The 23,667-nt window shown below is 46.7% G+C and overlaps 1 protein-coding gene across 3 annotated transcripts in view; it reads left to right on the top strand.

Moving 5' to 3' along the window:
- Positions 1 to 3,018: 3,018 nt before the first annotated feature.
- Positions 3,019 to 23,667, top strand: part of HDAC1 (histone deacetylase 1) — a 41,794-nt gene continuing 21,145 nt past the window's right edge. Inside the window, exons 1-2 of one of the 3 annotated variants that reach the window (XM_054464654.2) lie at positions 3,019 to 3,396; positions 13,772 to 13,884. In XM_054464654.2, coding sequence (XP_054320629.1) covers positions 3,348 to 3,396; positions 13,772 to 13,884 — 162 coding nt within the window. In that variant the 5' untranslated portion in view covers positions 3,019 to 3,347. The remainder of the gene's footprint in view (positions 3,397 to 13,771; positions 13,885 to 23,667) is intronic. The other 2 variants (XM_054464647.2, XM_054464662.2) reach the window with 2 other exon arrangements.

Raw genomic sequence — 23,667 nt, 5'->3', positions numbered from 1 at the left:
ACAGGCGCCTGCCACCATGCCTAGCTAACTTTTATATTTTTAGTAGACGTGGGGTTTCGCCATGTTGGCCAGGCTGGTCTCAAACTCCTGACCTTGGGTGATCTGCCCGCCTTGGTCTCCCAAACTGCTGGGATTACAGGAGTGAGCCACAGTGCCCGGCCTGTAATTTTTATTTTTAATTTTTTTAATTTTTATTTTTTTAATTTTTATTTTATTTATTTTTTGTAATTTTTAAAATATACAAAAAAAGGGCCGGGTGTGGTGGCTCATGCCTGTAATCCCAGCACTTTGGGAGGCTGAGGCAGGCGGATCACGAGATCAGGAGATCGAGACCATCCTGGCTAACACGGTGAAACCCTGTCTCTACTAAAAATACAAAAAAATTAGCCGGGCCTGGTGGCAGGCACCTATAGTCCCGGCTACTTGGGAGGCTGAGACAGGAGAATAGCATGAACCCGGGAGGTGGAGCTTGCAGTGAGCCAAGATCACACCACTACACTCCAGCCTGGGCGACAGAGCGAGACTTCGTCTCAAAAAAAAAAAAAAATTATATATATATATGTGTATATATATATGCAAACAAAGAGCATCTGAGTCATAATAATGTAAATCTATCACCTGACTGACCTGCTGCCACACCTCATGATCTCATCTGATCCCCACACTCCTTCTCTTTGGGATACTGTGTGCAGCCATAGCGTCGGTGAACTTTGTATTCCTACCCTCCCCATTTTTGTTATTTTATTTCTTATTTATTTGAGACAGAGTCTCACTCTGTCATCCAGGCTGGAATGCAGTGGCCTGATCTCAGCTCACTGCAACCTCCACCTCCCGGTTTCAAGCGATTCTTCTGCCTCAGCCTCCTAAGTAGCTGGGACCTACAGGCACACACCACCACGCCCAGCTAATTTTTGCATTTTTAGTAGAGACGGGGTTTCACTGTGCTAGCCAGGCTGGTCTCGAACTCCTGACCTCAGGTGATCTGCCCACCTCAGCCTTCCAAAGTGTTAGGATTACAGGCGTGAGTCACTGCGCCCCGCCTCCTCCCCATTTTATAACAAGGGAAATGGAGGCCCAGAATGGTTAAGTAAACCCACCCAGGGCTAGCTGAGAATTAGCAACAGAGAACTGGGAGTAGAATTTGTTCCCTGGCCCTTTGCTGTTTCTATTATAGAGCCACCCAGTCTTAGATTTTCTGTTACCTTATAATTAATGACTCAAATGCAGTTTCTGAGTGAGTCCCAAACACTCATTAAAGAGGCATAAAGATGTATCTTGTTGTCTTCTTTTGTTTGAGACAAGGCCTGGCTCTATTGCCCAGGCTGGAGTGTGGTGGCATGATCTTGGCTCACTGCAACATGTGTCTCCTGGGCTCAAGCCATCATCCCACCTCAGCCTCCTGAGTAGCTGGAACTACAGGAGCGCGCCCCCACACCCGGGTAATTTTTCTATTTTTTGTAGAGATGGGGTTTTGCCATGTTGCCCAGGCTGGTCTCGAACTCCTGAGCTCAAGTGATCCACCCGCCTTGGCCTCCCAAAGTGTTGGGATTACAGGTGTGAGCCACTGTGCCCAGCCTCTTGTTGACTGTAGGACCACAAGTAGGTGGCTAACTTAGAGCAATGTTTGGCACATAGGAAGCACTCATTAAATATTGACATTATTGTAGTTATTTTAATAGCCCAGCATTGCACTTTTAGGTCTTTCAGCTTTCAGTGATGATCAGTTGATAACTGATGATCAGGTGGAGTGGTTCTCAATGGTAGAGTTGGGGGCAATTTTACACTCCCTTACACCCCACTAATCTTTCCCCCAACCCTATGGTAAAGCTATTGCACAGTATTTGGCAATGTCTAGAGACAATTTTGGTTGTCACAGCCTGGGGGGAAGGTGCTACTGGCATCTAGTGGGTAGAGGCTAAGGATGCTGCTTAATCTTTTTTTTTTTTTTTTTGAGACAAGAGTTTCACTCTAGTTGCCCAGGCACAGAACAGCTTCACAGAAGCTGTTAATGCACAGAACAGCTTCCTACAAAAAAGAATTACCTGGCCCAAAATGTCATTAGTTACCAGGCTAAGAAACCTGCCCTCCTAGGCCGGGCGCTGTGGCTCATGCCTGTAATCTCAGCATATTGGGAGGCCGAGGCAGGCGGATCCTGAGGTCAGGAGTTCGAGACCACCTTGACCAACATGGAGAAACCCAGTCTCTACTAAAAATACAAAATTAGCCGGGCATGGTGGCACATGCTTGTAATCCCAGCTACTCGGGAGGCTGAGGCAGCAGAACCGCTTGAACCCAAAGGCAGAGATTGTGGTGAGCCGAGATCACACCATTGCACTCCAGCCTGTGCAACTAGAGCGAAACTCTTGTCTCAAAATAAAAAAAAAAAAAAAAAAGGGAAAGAAAAGAAAAGAAACCTGCCCTCCTATCATAGGATAATCCCATTTCCTCCTGTCTAAAGAGATGCCTACTTAGTCATCCTGGGTGACTGCATCAGGGAGGTAGGTTTTGGAGTCAGAAAGGCTGGGTTCTGTCACTTTGTTACAGTGCCTCTGGTGCAAAGAAGGCATTCAAAAACCCTGTACAATTGAAAAACTGAATTTAATTACTTCGTGTAACTTTGAGTAATTCACAGAAGTCTGAACTTCTTTATCCTGTCCTGTAAAATGGAGGTAAAAAGCCCTTGGCCGAGAGCTGTTTTGAGGAAAAACTGAAATAACATTGGTAAACTGTCGCACAGTACTTGGCACACAGCAGCCCCCCGACAAACATTAGCTTTCTTTCCCTTTCTTGTCAGTTTCTTCCTCTCCAAACCCGCGTGTTGCTTTTTTTAAAAATTATTTTTCTGTAGCCCTCCTTTGCGGTCACAAACTCGCTTTCTAACCCAGGTTCAGCCCTTTTATTGGCTGAGTGACCTTGTGCAAGTCACTTTTCCCCTGTAGGCCTCGGTTTATTCTCCGTAAAATCAGAAAGTTGGCCTCCGATCTCCAAGCACGCTTTTCACGACGAAGTGGGACTGTTAAGTTTGCAGAGCTGCTTTCCTCCCCCGGGACTGATGGTACGGTCCCCGGGCGGCTCCCCACCCATCTGTCGCAGACCTTGGTACAGGCCCAGGGGGCCCTCGGCGGCCTCTCCGGGCTGCCCTTGCCCCCTGCCGAGTTCCGGGCCCGTGTCTGCGCAAGCTGATTGGCTGGAGCGGTGCCCGGGCTGCGCGGCTATAGGTGAGCCCAGGAGGGGACGGGCGGGGCGGGCCTCAGGCCCGCCCCCTCCCCCCTGGGTCGGACGCTGAGCGGAGCCGCGGGCGGGAGGGCGGACGGACCGACTGACGGTAAGGACGGGAGGCGAGCAAGATGGCGCAGACGCAGGGCACCCGGAGGAAAGTCTGTTACTACTACGACGGTGAGCACCGTCCTCGCGGCGGGGGCGGGGCCAGGCCGGGCCGGACAGGGAACCTGGAGGCTGAGGCTGAGCGCCGATGGGAGGCTGCGGGAGGCTGAGGCGCTGGGGAGAGGCTCGGAGAGGAGGCTGCGAGGGGGAAGTCGAGGCTGAGGGAGGAGGCTGCGAGGAAAGGAGATCAAAGCTGAGACCAAGAGGGGATCGCGTGGGGGAAGCGTGAGGTAATCTTGGTGGGAAGATTCTGAGGAAGTCTGATGTGGAGAGTTTGAGTGGGACTCCTAGAGGGGAGTGTGCGTCGGAGCGGGGAGGCTGAATCTGATGGAGACGGCTGCAAGGATACATTTTCTTGCCGAGAACCCAAAGCTCTTCCCTGCCCCGTCCCTTCCTCATCTTTTCTGAGGGAAGAGTCCTGCACGACTGGTCGCCCGCCTCCCCTCCCCCAGCCTCTGAGCGGGGCCTGCGGTTGCTACTGCGACGTGGGGCGCCAGGGGTTGCAAGGAGAAGGATGCAACCTGTTAAAACAGACTTCTCGCTTAATCTCTCAAGCAGGTCACTGTGTTCGAGGAAGTGTTGAGGGGCTGGGGACGTGGGGTTGATCGGGTCACCCTTCCCAGTGACCGAAGTTCTCTCCGTGTCAGAGCTCAGAGTGTTAGGGGAGCACAGAGAAGTGGCACCGAACTCCACCTGAGGAGTCAGCGAAGGAGGGGACGTCTTAGTTAGGACCTGAAGAACAGGAGTTCTTAGCCAGGCACAGAGAAGGCAAAGATAACAGCAAGTTTCAGAGGCAAAAGAGAGGACAGGACCTTTGAAAAACAGGCATTTGGCCGGGCACGGTGGCTCACGCCTGTAATCCCAGCACTTTAGGAGGCCGAGGCTGGTGGATCACCTGAGGTCAGGAGTTCGAGACCAGCCTGGCCAACATGGTGAAACCCCATCTCTACTAAAAATACAAAATTAGCCGCTCATGGTGGTGTGCGCCTGTAATCCCAGCTACTCTGGAGCCTAAGGCAGGAGAATCCCTTAGAACCCGGGAGGCAGAGGTTGCAGTGAGCTGAGATCGTGCCACTGCACTCCAGCTTGGACAACAGAGCAAGCCTCTGTCTAAAAAAAAAGATATAAATAGGGACCGGACCATGAAGGGCTGGGCATGCTGTCCCAAGGAAGTTGGACTTTATTGAGGGCACTTGTGAGTGATTCAAGTTTTATGCAGGTTAGTGACATCATCAGGTTTATATCTTAGAAATTAAAGTCATGGGGGCCAGGTGCAGTGGCTCACGCCTCTAATCCCAGTACTTTGGGAGGCTAAGGCAGGCAGATCACCCAAGGCCAGGAGTTCAGGACCAGCCTGGCCAACACCGTGAAACCCCATCTCTACTAAAAATACAAAATTTAGGCTGGGCGCAGTGGCTCACACCTGTAATCTCAGCACTATGGGAGGCTGAGGCGGGCGGATCATGAGGTCAGGAGTTCAAGACCAGCCTGACCAACATGGTGAAATCCCGTCTCTACTAAAAATACAAAAATTACCCGGGTGTGGTGGCACGCACCTGTAATCCCAGCTACTCAGGAGGCTGAGGCAGGAGAGTTGCTTGAACCCAGGAGACAGAGGTTGCAGTGAGCCAAGATTGCGCCGCTGCACTCCAGCCTGGGCAACAGGGTGAGACTCCATCTCAAAAAAAAAAAAAAAAAATTAGCGAGGTGTGGTGGCACATGCCTGTAGTCCCAGCTACTCAGGAGGCTGAGGCGCGAGAATTGTTTGAACCTGGGAGGCAGAGGTTATAGTGGGCTGAGATCTCACCACTGCACTCCGTCCTGGGCAACAGAGCGAGACTTCGTCTCAAAAAAACAAACAAAAAAAGAAATTCAGATTGTAGGGGTAAGGAAGAAGGCATGGATCCCAAGCTCCTGGTGTGGGCAATATTTTTTTTTTTTTTGAGACGATGTCTAGCTCTGTCACCCAGGCTGGAGTGCAGTGGCTTGATCTCGGCTCACTGCAACTGCAACCTCCACCTCCCAGATTCAAGGGATTCTCGTGCCTCAGCCTCCTGAGTAGCTGGGATTACAGGCGTGCGCCACCATGCCTGGCTAATTTTTGTATTTTTATTAGAGATGGGGTTTCACGATGTTGGCCAGGCTGGTCTCAAACTGACCTCCAGTGCTCCGTCTGCCTCAGCCTCCCAAAGTGCTGGGATTATAGGCATGAGCCGCACTTCCTGGCCTCTGATGTGGGCAATTTGATGGTGAGTGTTTGGAGGTTTGGAGAATGCCATGTCAGTTGATAATTTTTTTTTTTTTTTTTTGATACGGAGTCTTGCTCTGTCGCCCAGGCTGGAGTGCAGTGGCGCAATCTCAGCTCACTGCTGCAAGCTCCACCTCCCGGGTCCACGCCATTCTCCTGCCTCAGCCTCTCGAGTAGCTGGGTCTACAGGCGCCCACCACCATGCCTGGCTAATTTTTTGTATTTTTAGTAGAGACGAGGTTTCACCATGTTAGCCAGGATGGTCTGGATCTCCTGACCTCATGATCAGCCCGCCTCGGCCTCCCAAAGTGCTGGGATTACAGGCGTGAGCCACCGCACCCGGCCCCAACTTTTTTTTTTTTTTTAAACTTCTAGAGACGGGGTCTCAATATGTTGCCCAGGCTTGTCTTGAACTCCTGGGCCTGGCCTCAAGCAATCCTGCCACCTTGGCCTCCCAAAGTCCTGGGATTACAGGCCTAAGCCACTGTTTTTTTGTTGTTGTTTGTTTGTTTAGAAATAACTATTGATAACTGTTAAGATGTTTAGGGGACATCCAAGTAGAGGCATCCAGTAGGCAGTTTAGAAGATAGACATTTTTTGGTAGTCATCAGTATCTTAGTCTGCTATAACAGAACACTGTTTATAAAGAACAGAAATTGCTGAATGTGGTGGCTCACGCCTATAATCCCAGTACTTTGGGAGGCTGGGACGGACGGTTCTCTTGAGCCCAGGAGTTTGAGACCAGCCTGGGCAACATAGGGAGACCCTGTCTCTACAAAAAGTAAAAAAATTAGCTGGGCATGATGGCATGTGCCTGTAGAGAGGCTGAAGTGGGAGGATCACTTGATCCTGGGAGGTCAACTCTGCAGTGAGCCATGATCGCACCACTGCACTCCAGCCTGGGGGACAGAGTGAGACCTTGTGTCAAAAAAAAAAAAAAGAACATAAATGTATTTCTCATAGTTCTGGAGGCTGAGAAATCCAAGGCTAGAAAGTCCAAGATCAGGGTGCCAGCATTTGGTGTCTGGTGAGGGTCTGGTTTCTATTTCCCATGTGGTGCTTTGAATTCAGTGTCTTCACATGACAGAAGGTGGAAAGGCAAAAAAGGATAAACTCTGTTTTTTTATAAGGCCATTAATGTATTAGTGAGGATGGTAGAGCCCTTGAGACCTAAACACCTCCCAAAAGGCTCCACTTCCAGGCACTGTTGGCATTGGGGATTATGTTTCCAACACATGAATTTTGGGGGACACATTCAGACCATAGCAATCAACATATGGATAGTTATTTTATTTATTTGTTTGTTTGTTTGTTGTAGAGATGTTGTCTTGCCATGTTGTCCAGGCTGACCTTGAACTCCTGGGCTCAGCCTCCCAAAGTGCTGGGATTATAGACATGAGCCACCATTCCTGGCTGCTAGCAATTTTAATTATAGTAAATTTAGTCATAAAGGATGCAGTCACCCAAGAAGTTATATAGAATTCCAGGGTGGAATTCTAAGGAAGTGGATTGAGGAAAAGTTTAGTGCCCCTCATGCTGTATACTCCCCCGTGATAGTATTTGTCACTGTGTAGAGGAATTGCCCATTTACTTGGTCATATTTCTTGTAGACAGGAGGCTCTTTAGGGAAAGGGGCCGTGCCTTGTCTACCTCTGTATCCCCAGCACCAAAAACAATGCCTGGCTCATGGTAGGTTCTCAATAAATATTTGTTGATTAAATGTATAATGATATAGAGTGAGGGGCCGGAGAGGTAAGTGAACCAGAAAGTACTGGGTTGCAGAAGCTAAAGAAGGGAGGGATTGGGCAAGTGTTGGCAGCAATTGAGGCAGAAGCTAGATTGTGGCAGATTGCAGTACATGGATGGCTAGCTGAAGAGGAGACATCAGGTTGAACCCTTTTTTTGGAGACAGGGTCTCACTCTGTCACTCAGGCTGGAGTGTAGTGGCACAATCCTGGCTCACTACCACCTCTGCCTCCCAGACTCAAGCAATCCTCCCACCTCAGCCTTCCAAGTAGCTGGAACCACAGGTGTGCACCCTTTTTGTATTTTTTGTTTAGAAGACAAATGGTTGTCTTTTGTTTAGAGACAGGATTTCGCCATGTTGCCCAGGCTGGTCTCAAACTCCTGAGCTCAAGTGATCTACCCGTCTCGGCCTCCCAAAGTGCTGGGTTTACAGGCGTGAGCCACCATGCCCAGCTGGTTGAACCCTTTTAAAGGGAAGCTTGTGTGAGGTAGGGAGAGAGGATTATTGATAAGGGAGATGTAGTGGCTAAAAGTTGAGCATATTGAAATAATTCTTATGGAAAACAGCCAGAAGAGAGGGAGAGGGTGAAGATACAGAAAAAGGGACTAGTAGTGATGGAGCTTCCTGAGGAGACCAGGAGCTTCCTGAGGAGATGGAAACCGGAGCCCAGCTAGAGACACTAACCTTCAACAAATTCCTTTGTGATGCGAGGGTAAATGGCAAGGAAAAGTTCAAATGGAGGTAAGTTTGAAGAGGAGAAGATAAGGAGAAAGTTGAGGGAGTTCTCAAGATGAGGAAAGAGAATATTCCTTTTCCTGAGGGTGGGGTAGGGCAGTTGGTAGAGCAGGAATCTTGAAGAGAGGAGATTTAAATAGCTTTTGCAAAAGTGGGGGGCTAGGGAAAGAAATTTGGAAGGATTGCTGGCAGTGATGAGAATCATTTTGAGGCTGGAACCTGTGATTTTTGTAGTCATACCATTTTGCACAGTTTTATGATAACATTTTATGATAACATTGTCAGTTTAAAAGAAGAAAAAAATGGGCCGGGCATGGTGGTTCACGCCTGTAATCCCAGTAGTTTGGGAGGCCAAGGCGGAAGGATCACTTGAGGCCAGGCGTTCAAGACCAGCCTGGGCAACAAAATGAGACCCCCCAGCTCTACAAAACAACACAAAAAAATAAGCTGGGTGTGGTGGCACGTGCCTGTAATCACAGCTACTTGGGAGGTTGAGGTGGGAGACTGAGGCAGGTGGATGGTTTGAGCCCAGCTGGAGCCTGCAGTGACCCATAATGGCACCACTGCACTCAGCCTGAGTGACAAAGCAAGACCCTGCCTCAAAAAAAGAAAAAGAAAAAGAAAAAGTAGAAGGACCTCAGTCTTTAGATAAGGGAATACACTTCTTTTTTTGGGTGGGGACAGTGTCTTGCTCTGTCGCCCAGGCTGGAGTGCAATGGCGCGATCTCGGCTCACTGCAAGCTCTGCCTCCAGGGTTCATGCCATTCTCCTGCCTCAGCCTACCAAGGAGCTGGGATGGGAGGCGCATGACACTACGCCTGGCTAATTTTTTTTTTTTTTTTTTTTTTTTGGAGACGGAGTCTTGCTCTTTCACCCAGGCTGGAGCGCAGTGGCGCGATCTGGGCTCACTGCAACCTCCGCCTCCCAGGTTCACGCCATTCTCCTGCCTCAGCCTCCCGAGGAACTGGTACTACAGGTGCCTACCACCACGCCTGGCCAATTTTTTGTATTTTTAGTAGAGACAGGGTTTCACCGTGTTAGCCAGGATGGTCTCCATCTCCTGACCTTGTGATTCGCCCACCTCGGCCTCCCAAAGTGGTGGGATTACAGGCGTGAGCCGCCGCGCCCGGCCTTTTTCTTTTTTTTGAGACCGAGTTTTGCTCTTGTTGCCCAGGCTGGAGCGCAGTGGCGCAATCTCAACTCACTGCAACCTCCGCCTCCCGGGTTCAAGCGATTCTCCTGCCTCAGCCTTCCTGAGTAGCTGGGATTACAGGCATATGCCACCACGCCTGGCTAATTTTGTATTTTTAGTAGAGACGGGGTTTCTCCATGTTGGTTAGGCTGGTCTTGAACTCTCGACCTCAGATGATCCGCCCGCCTCGGCCTCCCAAAGTGTTGGGATTACAGGCGTGAGCCACTGTGCCCAGCAATTTTTTGTATTTTTAGTAGAGACAGGTTTCACCTTGTTAGCCAGGATGGTCCTTACCTCATGATCCACCCGTCTCGGCCTCCCAAAGTGCTGGGATTACAGGCGTGAGCCACCAGGCCCAGCCGGGAATAGACTTCTTACTTGAGAAACTGAGTTTTGCAGTGAGGTCATTACTTTGGGATTCAGATTTGGCTCTGCCATTGAGAAGCTTTGTAATATCAGGCAAGTCTCCTTACATTTCAGATTACTCTCCTGTAAAATCAAAATGATAGGAGTTCCTATTATGAGAACAATGATGGGAAAGGTCTTTAAGAGTTTAAAGTATGGCTGGCGCCATGGCTCACGTCTGTAATCCCAGCACTTTGAGAGGCCGAGGTGGGCAGATCACTTGAGGTCAGGAGTTCAAGACAAGCCTGGCCAACATGGTGAAACCCTGACTCTACTATAAATACAAAACTTAGCCAGACGTGGTGGCACATGTCTGTAATCCCAGCTACTCAGGAGGCTGAGGCAGGAGAATTGTTTGAACCCGGGAGGCAGAGGTTGCAGTGAGCCTGAGATCGCACCACTGCACTCCAGCCTGGGTGACAGAGTAAGACTCTGTCTCCAAAAATTAAAATTAAAATTAAGTAGTACCTAAATAAAAAGGACCATTTCTTTTAAAGTCTCTCAGCAACCTGATTAAGATATAGAGATATATCTTTATTTTAATTATAGTAAATTTAATCATAAAGGATGCAGTCACCCAAGAAGTTACATAGAAGAGGATCCAGGGTGGAATTCTAAGGAAGTGGACAGTGCCCCTCATGCTGTGTGCTCCCCCGTCATAGCATTTGTCAGTGTGTATAGGAATAAACACAGCACGGGTTGGCAAACTAATTAAAAACTGTTAAGAAAAGGATAGTTGGCCTGCACTGTTGGAGGCTCACATCTGTAATCCCAGCACTTTAGAAGGCTGATCAGGAGTTTGAAACCAGCCTGGGCAACAAAGCAAGATGCCATCTCTACAAACAAACAAAAACATCAAACAAAAAAAAAACATAAAAAGAAAAGGATGCTGTCTCAGAGCCCCACCCTCACTACCCTCACCTCAGATACTCCCTTAACCTTCTAGATAAGATATCTTAGTCCCCCAGGTCTGAGCCTTGGCTAGATCCAGGCTTGATAGGCAAGGGAGTTGCTAGGGATCAAGCCTCATGCCTTTTTTTCACTGGGTGCCTAGAGCTCTGCCTCATCCTAATAAATCTCTAAGGAGAGATCTTTGGGTGTGTAGTTCACTTGATTTTGCAACATTGTTCAAGGAACTTTCTATTAGGTAGACTTATAGAGCCCTCTAGATTAAGTGCAAACTGAAGTAGGTACCTGAGAAGCCCAATGTAGGGCCTGGCGCGGTGGCTCACGCCTGTAATCCCAGCACTTTGGGAGGCCGAGGTGGGCGGATCACGAGGTCAGGAGATCAAGACCATCCTGGCTAACACGGTGAAACTCCGTCTCTACTAAAAGTACAAAAAAAATTAGCCAGGCTTGGTGGCAGGCATCTGTAGTCCCAGCTACTCGGGAGGCTGAGGCAGGAGAATGGCGTGAACCCTGGAGGCAGAGCTTGCAGTGAGCCGAGATCGCACCACTGCACTCCAGCCTGGGCGACAGAGCGAGACTGTCTCAAAAGAAAAAAGAAAAAAGGAAAATCCGATGTAGCTTTTAGCATATTGGATTTGGAGTCTGAAGAGTGGACTCCAGATCATTCATTAGCTGTGTGATCTTGAGCAGGCACTTAACTTCTCTGAGTCTCAATTCAATTCATTGAATCTTTATTGAGCCTCTGTGATATACAAGGCATATTAATCCTTGCCTTCAAGGGGTACCCAGTCTTGTGGATATAGTCATGTAAATAATTCAGATATAAAACAATCCTAGCACTTTGGGAGGCTGAGGTGGGCATATCACTTGAGGTGAGGAGTTCCAGACCAGCCGGGCCAACATAGTGAAACCCCACCTCCACTAACGAAAATTAGCTGGGTTTGGTGGCACACACCTGTAATCCCAGCAACTTAGGAAGCTGAGGCAGGAGAACTGCTTGAACCTGGGAGGCAGAGGTTGCAGTGAGCCGCCGAGATAGCACCATTGCACTCCAGCCTAGGTGACAGAGTGAGACTCTGTCTCAAGAAATAAAAAAATAAAAGAAAAGAAATCTAATGAAGTGCTGTATACAAATTGCATGTAGAGGAAAAGACCATTTATTTTGATCAAGAAAGGGTTTGGAGCTTGAGGTGGGCTTTGTAGTATGAGCATCATCAGAGAAAGAAGGATATTTCAGGTCAAAGGAATAGTCTGCACAGAGGATACTGTGGTGTGAAGGTGAATGTCATGTTCAGGATACTGATCATAATCTGGTGTGTCTGGAGCACGGATTGGCAAACTTTTTCTGTATAGGGCCAGATAGTAAATATTTTAGGCTTTATTTTGCCATATGCGTGGGTGTCTGTGGCAACTAAACTGCTTAGCTCTGCCACTGTAGTGTGAAAACAGCTATAGAGGAACTGTAAACGAATGGGCATGGCTGTGTTCCAATAAAATTTTATTTACCAAAACAGGCAACTAGTTGTATTTGTCCCAAGGGCCATAGTTTGCCTGCTCCCCAGTCTAGAGCAAAGAGAGAGAGAGAGAGAGAGAGAGAGAGTGTATGTGTGTGTGTTGTGGGAAAGGGTGGTAGCAGGAGATGAAGCTGGAAAGGCAGGTTAAGAAAGTCCTTGGATGAAGCTGGAAAGGCAGATTAAGAAAGTCTTTGGCCGGGCGCGGTGGCTCACGCTTGTAATCCCAGCACTTTGGGAGGCCGAGGCGGGCGGATCACGAGGTCAGGAGATCGAGACCACGGTGAAACCCTGTCTCTACTAAAAATACAAAAAATTAGCCGGGCGTGGTGGCGGGCGCCTGTAGTCCCAGCTACTCGGGAGGCTGAGGCAGGAGAATGGCGTGAACCCTGGAGGCGGAGCATGCAGTGAGCCTAGATCACGCCACTGCGCTCCAGCCTGGGCAACAGAGTGAGACTCTGTCTCAAAAAAATAAATAAATAAAAGAAAGTCCTTGAATGCTGGCCAGGCGTGGTGGCTCACACCTGTAATCCCAGCACTTTGGGAGGCCGAGGTGAGTGGATCAACTGAGGTTAGGAGTTTGAGACCAGCCAGCCTGGCCAACAAGGTGAAACCCCTTCTCTACTAAAAATACAAAAATTAGCCAGGCATGGTGGCACATGCCTGTGATCCCAGCTACTTGAGAGGCTGAGGCAGGAGAATTGTTTGAACCCAGGAGGCGAAGGTTGCAGTGAGCTGAGATTGCACCACTGCACTCCAGCTTGGGCAACAGATCGAGACGTCTCAAAAAAAAGAAAGTCTTTGAATGCCAGTCTTCTGAAGTTATTATTATTAAATTTTGAGACCCAGGCTGGTCTTGAACTCCTGGGCTGAAGTGATTTTCCTGCCTCAGCCTCCAGAGTAACTGGGATTACAGGCTCATGCCACCATGCCTATGTCTATTAAAGTTATTGTTTACTCTTTATCCTGTAGGGGATGGGGAGCCATAAGGATTTTTTGAGCGAAGGAGTGATGTTATCAGAATTGTGGATTAGGAAAATAACACTGGTGACAGTGTGGCAGGTAGTGTGAATTGAAGGTAGAGGGACCAATTAGAAGGCTAGTGTTATAGATTAAGCATGTGATAAGTTTTAGTTTTCTTATCTGTAAGGTTAGAATAATAATACCCCCTGTCCTACCCATGTTACTGTGAGGATCCAGTAAGAAAACGAAGTGAATGTGCTTTGACACCATAAGTGTTACAATATGTAAGAGGTGAACTGTGGCTTCTAATAATTCTGAGTAGTGATGGTTATTTTTCTGTTGTGGGAGGGAATTCCTTGGAGGTATAGTGAGGTGAATAATTTCACTGGCTGTTGTTCCCCAGTAGCTTTGAAATGAACCCCTCTTGCTATGTAGTGCCTGTGGGTTCCAGAAGAAAGTGAGCTAGACCGAATCTTAAATGTTGACCTCACCAGGGTCCCTGCTTTTTTTTTTTTTTTTTTTCTTTTGGAGTTACCCTTCAAAATGTGGGAGAGAATCTTGGAAACTAGAAATGAGCCAGAAACAATTTGACTGGGAGTTCGCTGTAAAAATTCCTGGGTTCTCCTGGGAGTGTATGTCTAACTGTGTTAGTGAAACTGTCACTCTTTCTTCTTCAGGGGATGTTGGAAATTACTATTATGGACAAGGCCACCCAATGAAGCCTCACCGAATCCGCATGACTCATAATTTGCTGCTCAACTATGGTCTCTACCGAAAAATGGAAATCTATGTGAGTTACCAGAAGTGCTACCGCTCCCTAACCTCATCTGCTCTGGTTCCCCATATGCCGTTCATTATCTCATTTTCTCCACCACTCATTCACTCATTCATCAAATGCATGTTGACTGCTGTTACAAGGCAGGTACTGTAAATAATAAAGATTTTTGGCTGGGCATGGTGGCTCACGCCTGTAATCACAACACTTGAGGAGGTGGAGGCAAGAGGATCACTTGAGCCTAGGAGTTCTAGGCCAGCCTGGGCAACATAGGGAGACCCTATCTCTACAACAAAATTTAAAAATTAGCTGGCCATGGTGGCATGTGCCTGTGGTCCCAGATACTTGGGAGGCTAAGGTGGGAAGACTGCTTGAGCCTGGGAGGTCGAGGCTGTAGTGAGCTATGATTGTGCCACTGCATTCCAGCTTGGGGGACAGGGCAAGACTCTGTCTTAAAAAAACAAAGCCAGGTGCGGTGGCTCATGCCTGTCATTCTAGCACTTTGGGAGGCTGAGATGGGCAGATTGCTTGAGCCCAGGAGTTCGAGACCATCCTGGTCAACATGGCAAGACCTCATCTCTACAAAAAATTAGCCAGGCATGGTGGCACATGCCTGTAGTCCCGGCTACTTAGGAGCCTAAGTAAGGTAGGAGGATCATTTTGAGTCTGGGAAGCAGAGGTTACAGTGAGCCGTGATTGCACCACTGTGCTCCAGCCTGAGTGACAGAGTGAGACCCTGTCTCAAAAAACAAAACAAAACCACAAAACCAAAAATTTAATGCCTAAATAAGAGTGACTGGGACCATGTTGAAGTAGATGCCAAATCTGTAGTTATTAGAGAGTACAGACAGTCTAACCTGTAGATTCAGCTACAGGTGGTTTTTCACTGATCTTTGAGTTTTTAAAGAGAAGCTGGAAATCCAGATTATTATGTGAAATCTCCTAGGTTTAACATGTTATCCCAAGAAACCTTGTCTGTACAAAAAATACGAAAAAAAATTAGCTGGTATCCTGGCCTGCACCTGTAGTCCCAGCTATCTGGGAGGCTGAGGTGGGAGGATCACTTGAGCCTGGGAGGTCAAGGCTGCGATGAGCCGTGATTGCACCACTGCACTCCAGCCTAGGTGACAGAATGAGATTTTGTCTCAAAAAAAAGTTAACCCAGAGTTTTTGCTTTTTGGTTTTTATTTTAAGCATGTATACAAACTAAACACATTAGTATATCTGTAGACCAAATAGGTCCAATGGTTCCCAGTTTTAACCTCTCTGGAGACAGTGAGGAGGAACAAGTGAAGGGTTTTAAATGAAAGAGAGATAGGAACAGGCATGCATTTTAGAAGCAGGGAGGCTAGGTAAGTCGCTGTTACAAGAGTCCAAATGAGAAAATAAAGAGGGACTGGAGGTGATGTTGCCTTACTACATAAGAATCTGTGGTTAAAGTCTGTTTCTACAGCTTGAGTAACCTACCAACAGTGGTATTTTTGTCACCATTCCAGAGACTGAAAGGAGATGAGTGTTCTTTCCTAGATGGCCTTGTCATGTCTCTGGAGCCAGTAGAGGCAACTGGGGAAGCAAGGAAGGAAAGTAGAGGAGTAGACAGACCTTGGGACTACAGAGCTTTTTTAGGTGTGAAGGCAGCTGGGAATGAAAAACAGAAAAGGCAGAAGATATTTTTAGGTACTCTAGGGAGCAGACTATCTCTGCTCCCTAGAGCTCTGCTCCCTGTAGGCTGGAGTGCAATGGCGTGATCATAGCTCACTACAGCCTTGAACTCCTGGGCTCAAGTTATCTTCCCACCTCAGCCTCCCAAGTAGCTAGGACTACAGGCAGGCACCACCATGCCTGGCTTTTTTTTTTTTTTTTTGAGGCAGGATCTCACTCTGTCACCCAGACTAGAGTGCAGTGGTGCAATCTTGGCTCACTGCAACCTCTGCTTTCTGGGCTCAAGTGATTCTCCAGCCTCAGCCTGCCAAGTAGCTGGGATTAAAGGTGTAAGCCACCATGCCTGGCTAATTTTTTGGTAGAAATGGGGTTTCACCATTTTGCCCAGGCTGGTCTCGAATTCCTGAGCTCAAAGCAATCCGCCTGCCTTGGCCTCCCAAAGTGCTGGGATTACAGGTGTGAGCCACCATACCCAGCCTCTCTTGGCTAATTCAGAAAAATTTTTTGTAGAAACAGGGTCTTGCTGTTTTGTCCAGGCTGGTGTCAAACCCCTGGCCTCAAGAGATCTTCCTACTTTGGTCTCCCAAAGTGCTGAGATTATAAGCATCAGCCACCATGCCTGTATTCTTTTTAAAAAATTATAAAAATGATTTTTATTTTTTACCTGCAGTTCCAAGCACAGTATGTTTTAGTTTTACATGTTTGATTGTTATATAGATGGAGCCATACAGTATTTATTATGTGACTGACTTTTTTTGCTAAACATGTTCTTGAGACTCATCCATGTTGATACATGTAGCTGTATTTATTTTTACTGTATTTCGCTGAAATAAATGTATTCTAGTCTGTTATCTCTTTGATGAGCATTTGATTTGCTTCTGGGATTTGACTGTTGCAAATACTGCTGCTATAAACTTTCTTGAACATGTCTCTTGATGCATATATGCTAAAGTTTCACTAAAGGATATACTAGGAGTAGAATTGGGTCAGGACATATGCACATATTCACCTGGGTTAGATAAAGCCAAAATGGTTTCCAATTGACAGCTATGTAGGAGAATCGCAGTTGCTCTGAGTCCTTGCCAACACTTGATTTTGTCAGATTTCAATTTTGTTGCTAATTTAGGTAGACATGAAATGGTATCTTACTATTATTTTAATTTATATTCCCCTATTGAAATTCCTATTCAACATTTTTGCCCGTTTTCCTATTTGGTTGTCTTTTTTTTTTTTTTTTCTGAGACAGTGTCTCACTCTGGCACTCAGGCTGCAGTGCACTGGTGCCATCTCGGCTCACTGCAACCTCCGCCTCCCAGGCTCAAGCCATCTTTCCACCTCAGCCTCCTGAGTAGCTGGGACCACAGGTGCATGTCACCACACTCGGCTAATTTTTATATTTTTGTAGAGATGGGGTTTTGCTGTGTTAACCAGGCTGGTCTGAAACTCCTAGGCTCAAGTGATCTGCCCACTTCGGCCTCCCTAAGTGCTGAGATTACAGGCATGAGCCACAGTGCCTGACCCATTTCTTTTATATATTAAATGTCCATTTTTGTTCATTCATTGCATATATACTCATCAAGCACCTACTTTGTGCCAGGCAATATGTGTGTGTCTGGTTTTGGGCTCTCTGTTCGGTTGACTTGGTCCGTTTATTGATCCATATGCCAATACCACAGTGGCTTAATTACAGTAGCTTTATATTATAGTAAGTCTTGTTATCTGGTAGCGCAGTCCTCCCACTTTGTTCTTCTGAAAAAGTGATTTGGCTATTTGCCCTTTCACTTTTTTTTTCTTTTTCTTTTTCTTTTTTTTTTTGAGACAGAGTTTTGCTCTTGTTGCCCAGGCTGGAGTGCAATGGCACGATCTTGGCTCACCGCAATCTCCGCCTCCCGAGTAGCTGGGATTACAGGCATGCGCCACCACGTCCAGCTAATTTGGTATTTTTAGTAGAGATGGGATTTCTCCATGTTGGTCAGGCTGGTCTCAAACTCCTAACCTCAGGTCATCCGCCTGCCTTGGCCTCGCAAAGTCCTGGGATTACAGGTGTGAGCCATGGTGCCCGGCCTCTTTTTCTCTCTTTTAGAGACAGGGTTTTACTCTGTTGCCTGGGCTAGAGTGCAGTGGCACAGTCATAGCTCATTGCAGCCTCAAGCTCCTGGACTCAAGTAATCCTCCCTCCTCAGCCTCCTGAGTAGTACTTCTTTTTAATTTAATTGTGATTTTGATATACATTTCGCTAATTCACCAAGGTTTATGTAGATCTGATTCTGTTGTTTGTTGTTGTTTCTGTAGGTCCTGAACTGTGTTTCTTGTGTATTTTGTGATTTTTGACTGTGGGATAATGCAGTAGCCCACTCTTATCTGAGGGGTGATACTTTCTAGTACGCCTAGTAGATTCCTGAAACCATGGATAGTACTGCACCCTATATATATATTTTTTCTAATACATACATACCTCTGATAAAGCTTAATTTATAAATTAGGTACAGTAAGAAATTAACAATAATAATAAACTAGGACAATTATAGCAATAAGCTGTTTACAGTTTCATGCATAGAAGATTCATTCCTGGCTGGGCGTGGTGGCTCATGTCTGTAATCCCAGCACTTTGGGAGGCCAAAGCCGGTGGATCATCTGAGGTCAGGAGTTTGAGACCACCTTGATTAACATGGTGAAACCCCGTCTCTACTAAAAATACAAAATTAGCCGGACGTGGTGGTGCATACCTGTAATCCTAGCTACTCAGGAGGCTGAGACAGGAGAATCATTTGAACCTGGGAGGCAGAGGTTGCAGTGAGCTGAGATCTCACCATTGCACTCTAGCCTGGGCAACAAGAGTGAAACTCCTTCCCAAAAATAAAAAAAAAGAAGATTCATTCCTCCTGTAGATCTTAGCTCTTAGCGACTTCAGCACAGGATTTTTTTCTTTCCTTATTATATTGAGAACTTTAACCTTTTCATGTAAAGGAAGCACAGCACAGCTTCTCTTTGGCATATCAAAATTGCCAGCATCACTACTCTTGGACTTTGGGGCCATTATTAAGTAAAATAAGGGCTTCTTGAACACAAACTCTGTGATACCTTGATAATTGATCTGATTACTGAGAGGGCTACTAAGTGACTCACAGGTGGGTAGTATACAGTGTGGATATGCCAGATAAAGGGATGATTCACACCCAGGGGACAGAGCTGGATGTTACAAAATTTCATCACGAATGGCTCACAATTTGAAACTTATGAATTGCTTCTTTCTGTCATTTTTCATGTAATATTTTTGGACAGTGATTGTGTGTAACTGGAACTGTAGAAACCAAAACTGAGGATAAGAGGGCACTGCTGTATTCTTTGGAACTTTGAGTCCTGGGATGAAGATGGGTTGTTAGAAGGTGACTTGCTTTTACTTTGTAAAAGAGGTGGCATTTGAGATGAGCTCTTTCCTTCAGAGATTTGGGATAAGGGATGAATTTCAAATAATAGGAAGAACATGAGCACAGACACTGTTGAAAAGCACTATAGCTCTCTAGATCTTAAGGAAGAGTTGTTTGGAGTATAATATTTGTGAAAGAGAGCAGGGGCAATTAAATTGGGAAAGGAACCTTGTGAAGTTTCTTGATTGCTATATCAAAGAGCTTAGAATCTTTACTTCAGGCCGGGCGCAGTGGCTCACGCCTGTAATCCAGCACTTTGGGAGGCCAAGGCGGGAGGATCACCTGAGGTCAGGAGTTCGAGACCAGCCTGACCAACATGGAGAAACCCCATCTCTACTAAAAATACAAAATTAGCTGGGCGTGGTGTCACATGCCTATAATCCCAGCTACTAGGGAGGCTGAGGCAGAAGAATAGCTTGAACCTGGGAGGCAGAGGTTGCAGTGAGCCGAGATCGTGCCATTGCACTCCAGCCTGGGCAACAAGAGTGAAACTCCGTCTCAAAAAAAAAAAAAAAGAATCTTTACTTCATCAATAGGGTGTTATTGAATGAGAGCAGTATATTAATGTTTTAAGATTTTTGTGATACCAATATGGAAGATGGAAGATGATAAGGCTGGATAGAAATGGGACCAATTAGGAGGCCAAAAATACTCCAAGTGAGATTTAATTTGTGTATGGGTTTTGTTTTGTTTTGTTTTTTAATTTTTATTTATTTATTTTTTTGAGACTGAGTCTTGCTCTGTCACCCAGGCTGGAGTGCAGTGGCGCAATCTCGGCTCACTGCAAGCTCCGTCTCTTGGGTTCATGCCATTCTCCTGCCTCAGCCTCATGAGTAGCTGGGACTACAGGCACCCACCACCACGCCCAGCTAATTTTTTGTATTTTTAGTAGAGATGGGGTTTCACCATGTTAGCCAGGATGGTCTTGATCTCCTGACCTTGTGATCCGCCTGCCTCAGCCTCCCAAAGTGCTGGGATTACAGGCGTGAGCCACCGTGCCCGGCCTGTTTTATTTTTTTAGATAGGGTGTTGCTCTGTCATCCAGGCTGGAGTGCAGTGATGTGATCACAGCTCCCTGCAGCCTCACCCTCTTGGGCTCAAGTCATCCTCCCAGCTCAGCCTCCCGAGTAGCTGGGACTACACTGTGTGCTACTATACCTGGCTAATTTTTGTATTTTTTGTAGAGATGAGGTTTCACCTTGTTGCCCAAGCTGGTCTCAAAGTGCTGGGCCCAAGCAGTCTACCCCCCTTGGCCTCCCAAAGTGTTAGGATTATAGGCATGAGCCACCACGCCCAGCCAAGAGTTAATTTGTTAGGTCAACAGTTATTCATTGAGCAGCTGCTATATGTCAGGCACCATGCTTGTTGCTTCAAATAAAGTTAGAACCTGCTCCTGGCCTCCCAGAGTAGACCAAGCAAACATACAATTTCTATGCAGTTTGGTGAGTGTAATGATAAGGGAAGTACAGGCTTCTCAGGGTAGCATTTCAGAGAGTTTACTTAACTGAGATTCTGAGAGGTCAAGGACAGCTTTTTGGGGGAATTGGCTTTTCTTCTCTTTCTCTCTCTCTTTTAAGAGACAGCCTTGGCCAGGTGCGGTGGCTCACGCCTGCAATCCCAGCACTTTGGGAGGCCGAGGCGGGCGGATCACCTGAAGTCAGGAGTTCAAGACAAACCTGGCCCACATGATGAAACCCTGTCTCTACTAAAAATACAAAAATTAGTCGGGCATGGTGGTGGATGCCTGTAATCCCAACTACTCGGGAGGCTGAGGCAGGAAAATTGCTTGAACCTGGGTGGCGGAGATTGCAGTGAGCTGAGGTTGTGCCACTGTACTCCAGCCTGGGCAGCAGAGCGAGTCTCAAAAAAAAAAAAAAAAAAAAAGCCTCGCTCTGTTGCCCAGGATAGAATGCAGTGGCTGTTCCTAGGTGAGATTATAATGCACTGTAGCCTCAAACTCCTGTCTGTGCTCAAGTGATTCTCCTGCCTTAGCCTCCCAAGTAGTTGAGACTACAAGTGTGTGCCTGGGTTGACTTTTCATTTGCAAGCTAAAGGTTGAGTAGAGGGTGAGAGAACAGTGTTGTAGGTCATAGCACGTATAAAGGCCTAAATGTGAGAGAGATGGCCCTTGGGGAAGTGTAAGCAAAATGGTGCTTGGCAGATTGGCACAGTGAATGAGATCAATTCAGTCTCTCAAACGTGTTTTATTTAACTCAAAGTATTTTAAGGGCTTTAGGTTAGTGGCCAACCTTTAAAAAATGAAATTGTCCAGAAAGGATCTGGCAGTTGGGCCCAAATTCCCTCATGGCAGCCATCAGCTAGAGCTGTGTAAATAAAGATTGTCCTCTGCTCACCAGTGTTTTGTTTATGTTTGTTTTAAGCACCAAGCTAGCTAAACTGACTGGCCCTTATGAGTGCTTTGAGTTTGGTGTTCCCTGGGATACAGCACAAAATATTTAGGTGAGTGTAAGAGGGGTGAGCAGGGATCAGATTATTCTGGTTTTCCAAGCCAGTTTAAAGAGTTTGAACTTGATATTTTGAGTAATGAAGCCTTTGAAGTGTTTTTAGAGGGGAGTGACATGATTCAGTTTGCATTTTAAGACTGATAACTCTATAACAGGCACAGTGACACACGCTTGTAATCCCAGCTACTAGCAAGGCTGAGGCAAGAAGATCACTTGAGCCCAGGAGTTTGAGACCAGCCTGGGCAACACAGGGAGATTCTGTCTCTAAATAAAAAAGAAAAAGACAGGCCAGGCGCAGTGGCTCACGCTTGTAATCCCAGCACTTTGGGAGGCTGAGGCGGATGGATCACCTGAGGTCAGCAGTTTGAGACCAGCCTGGCCAACATGGTGAAACCCCGTCTCTACTAAAAATACAAAAATTAGCTGGGGGTGGTGGCGGGCGCCTGTAATCCCAGCTACTCGGGAGGCTGGGGCAAGAGAATTGCTTGAACCTGGGAGGCGGAGGTTGCAGTGAGCCAAGATTGTGCCATTGCACTGCAGCTGGGTGACAAGAGTGAAACTCAGTGAAAAAAAGAAAAAAAAAAGAGAGAGAGAGAGAGAAAGAGGGAGAGGGAGAGAGAGAGAGAGAAAGAGGGAGAGGGAGGGAGAGAGAGAAAGACAAAGAAGGAAGGAAGGAAAGAAGAGAGAAAAGAAAAAAAAAGAAAGAGAGACAGAAAACTCTGCCTGTAGTATTGAGCATAAATTAACAATGGTTAAGAGGGAGGCTAGGATACCAGTTAGGAGATTGTTGCCAGAATCCAAGTCAAAAAAAGTGGTAGCCCAGGATGGAAGTGGACAGATTTGACAGATAATACATTGGTGGTAGTTTCAAGAGAAGTTGAATGTAGCGGATGAAAAAAGAAGAATCAAAGATGATTCTTGCCTGGTGTGGTGTGGTGGCTCATGCCTGTAATCCTGGTGCTTTGGGAAGCCAAGGCCAGCAGATCACCTGAGGTCAGGAGTTTGAGACTAGCCTGGCCAACATGGTGAAACCCTATCTCTACTAAAAATACAAAAATTAGCTGGGTGTGGTGGCGGTTGCCTGTAATCCCAGCTACTCAGGAGTCTGAGACAGGGGAATTGCTGAACTTGGGCAGCAGAAGTTGCAATGAGCCGAGATCGTGCCATTACACTCCAGCCTGGGTGACAGAGTGAGACTCTGTCTTGAAAAGAAAACAAAGATGATACCCTGGCTTCGATCTTGAACAACTAGGTGGTTGGTGCTGAGAATAGGAAACCTGGGAAAGAAGGACATAGGAAAAATAGGGTAGTAGGTGCAATCAAGATTATGGAGGCATAATGAGAGAGATTGGCAATGGATTGAAACAGGAAGGCAAAAAAGGACAGAGTTTAAAATGACACTTACGTTTTCAGCCTGAGTGGACGTTGCTATCATTAACAAAAATAGTGAAAGAGAACTTCTGGAAGTTAAGTGGAATTTGAGTGCGTCTAGGCTCTCAACAACGAATTGTTGAGTCCAGTTGAATTTGAAGTGCCTTTAGGATTTGTGGGTGGAGCAGACTGAGAAGCTATTTGAACTGTGAATCTGGAGCTCAGAACTAAGATCAAAATGGAGTTTGTGCAGTCATCTGTGTAGAAGGGATAGCCACACCAGAGTTTTGATGACATTAGGAAGAGAGTAAAGGGCTTAGTATAGTAAAAAACAACTTGGTATTTGGAGCCAAGTCTTTTCTTTCACTGTGGGTGTTTTGGTTTGCCTTTTTAGAGACAGGGTCTCACTATGTTTGCCCAGGCTGGCCTTGAACTCCTGGGCTCAAGTGATCCTTACATCTTAGATTCCTGAGCAGCTGCGACTACAGTGCATGCCACTGTACCTGGCTTCACTCTGGCTGTTTTTGATAAAACAGTATCTGTCGTTCAGTCTTCTTACGCCTTATTAAATTAAGTGAGAATTAAATGAGAGTCAAAGTACCCGGAGCCAGATCTCTGGATTCCTTCCAGTTTACCAGCTGTGTAACCCCAGGCAAATTACTTAACCTCTCTCTTCTGTAGTTTCCTCCCTGTGAAATAAGGATAATAATAGTATGATTTTTTAAAAATTTTTTCTTTGTGACAGAGTTTCACTCTGTTGCCCAGGCTGGAGTGCAGTGGCGTGATCTAAGCTCACTGCAACTTCTGCCTCCTGGATTCAAGCGATTCTCTGCCTCAGCCTCCCGAGTAGCTGGGTTTACAGGCGCCTGCCA

The sequence above is a fragment of the Pongo pygmaeus genome, chromosome 1 (genome assembly GCF_028885625.2).
Source record: "Pongo pygmaeus isolate AG05252 chromosome 1, NHGRI_mPonPyg2-v2.0_pri, whole genome shotgun sequence".
NCBI classification, from domain to species: Eukaryota; Metazoa; Chordata; class Mammalia; order Primates; family Hominidae; genus Pongo; species Pongo pygmaeus.
The sequence above is the reverse complement of the archived record's forward strand: the minus strand, read 5'-3'. Positions and strand labels throughout refer to the sequence as shown.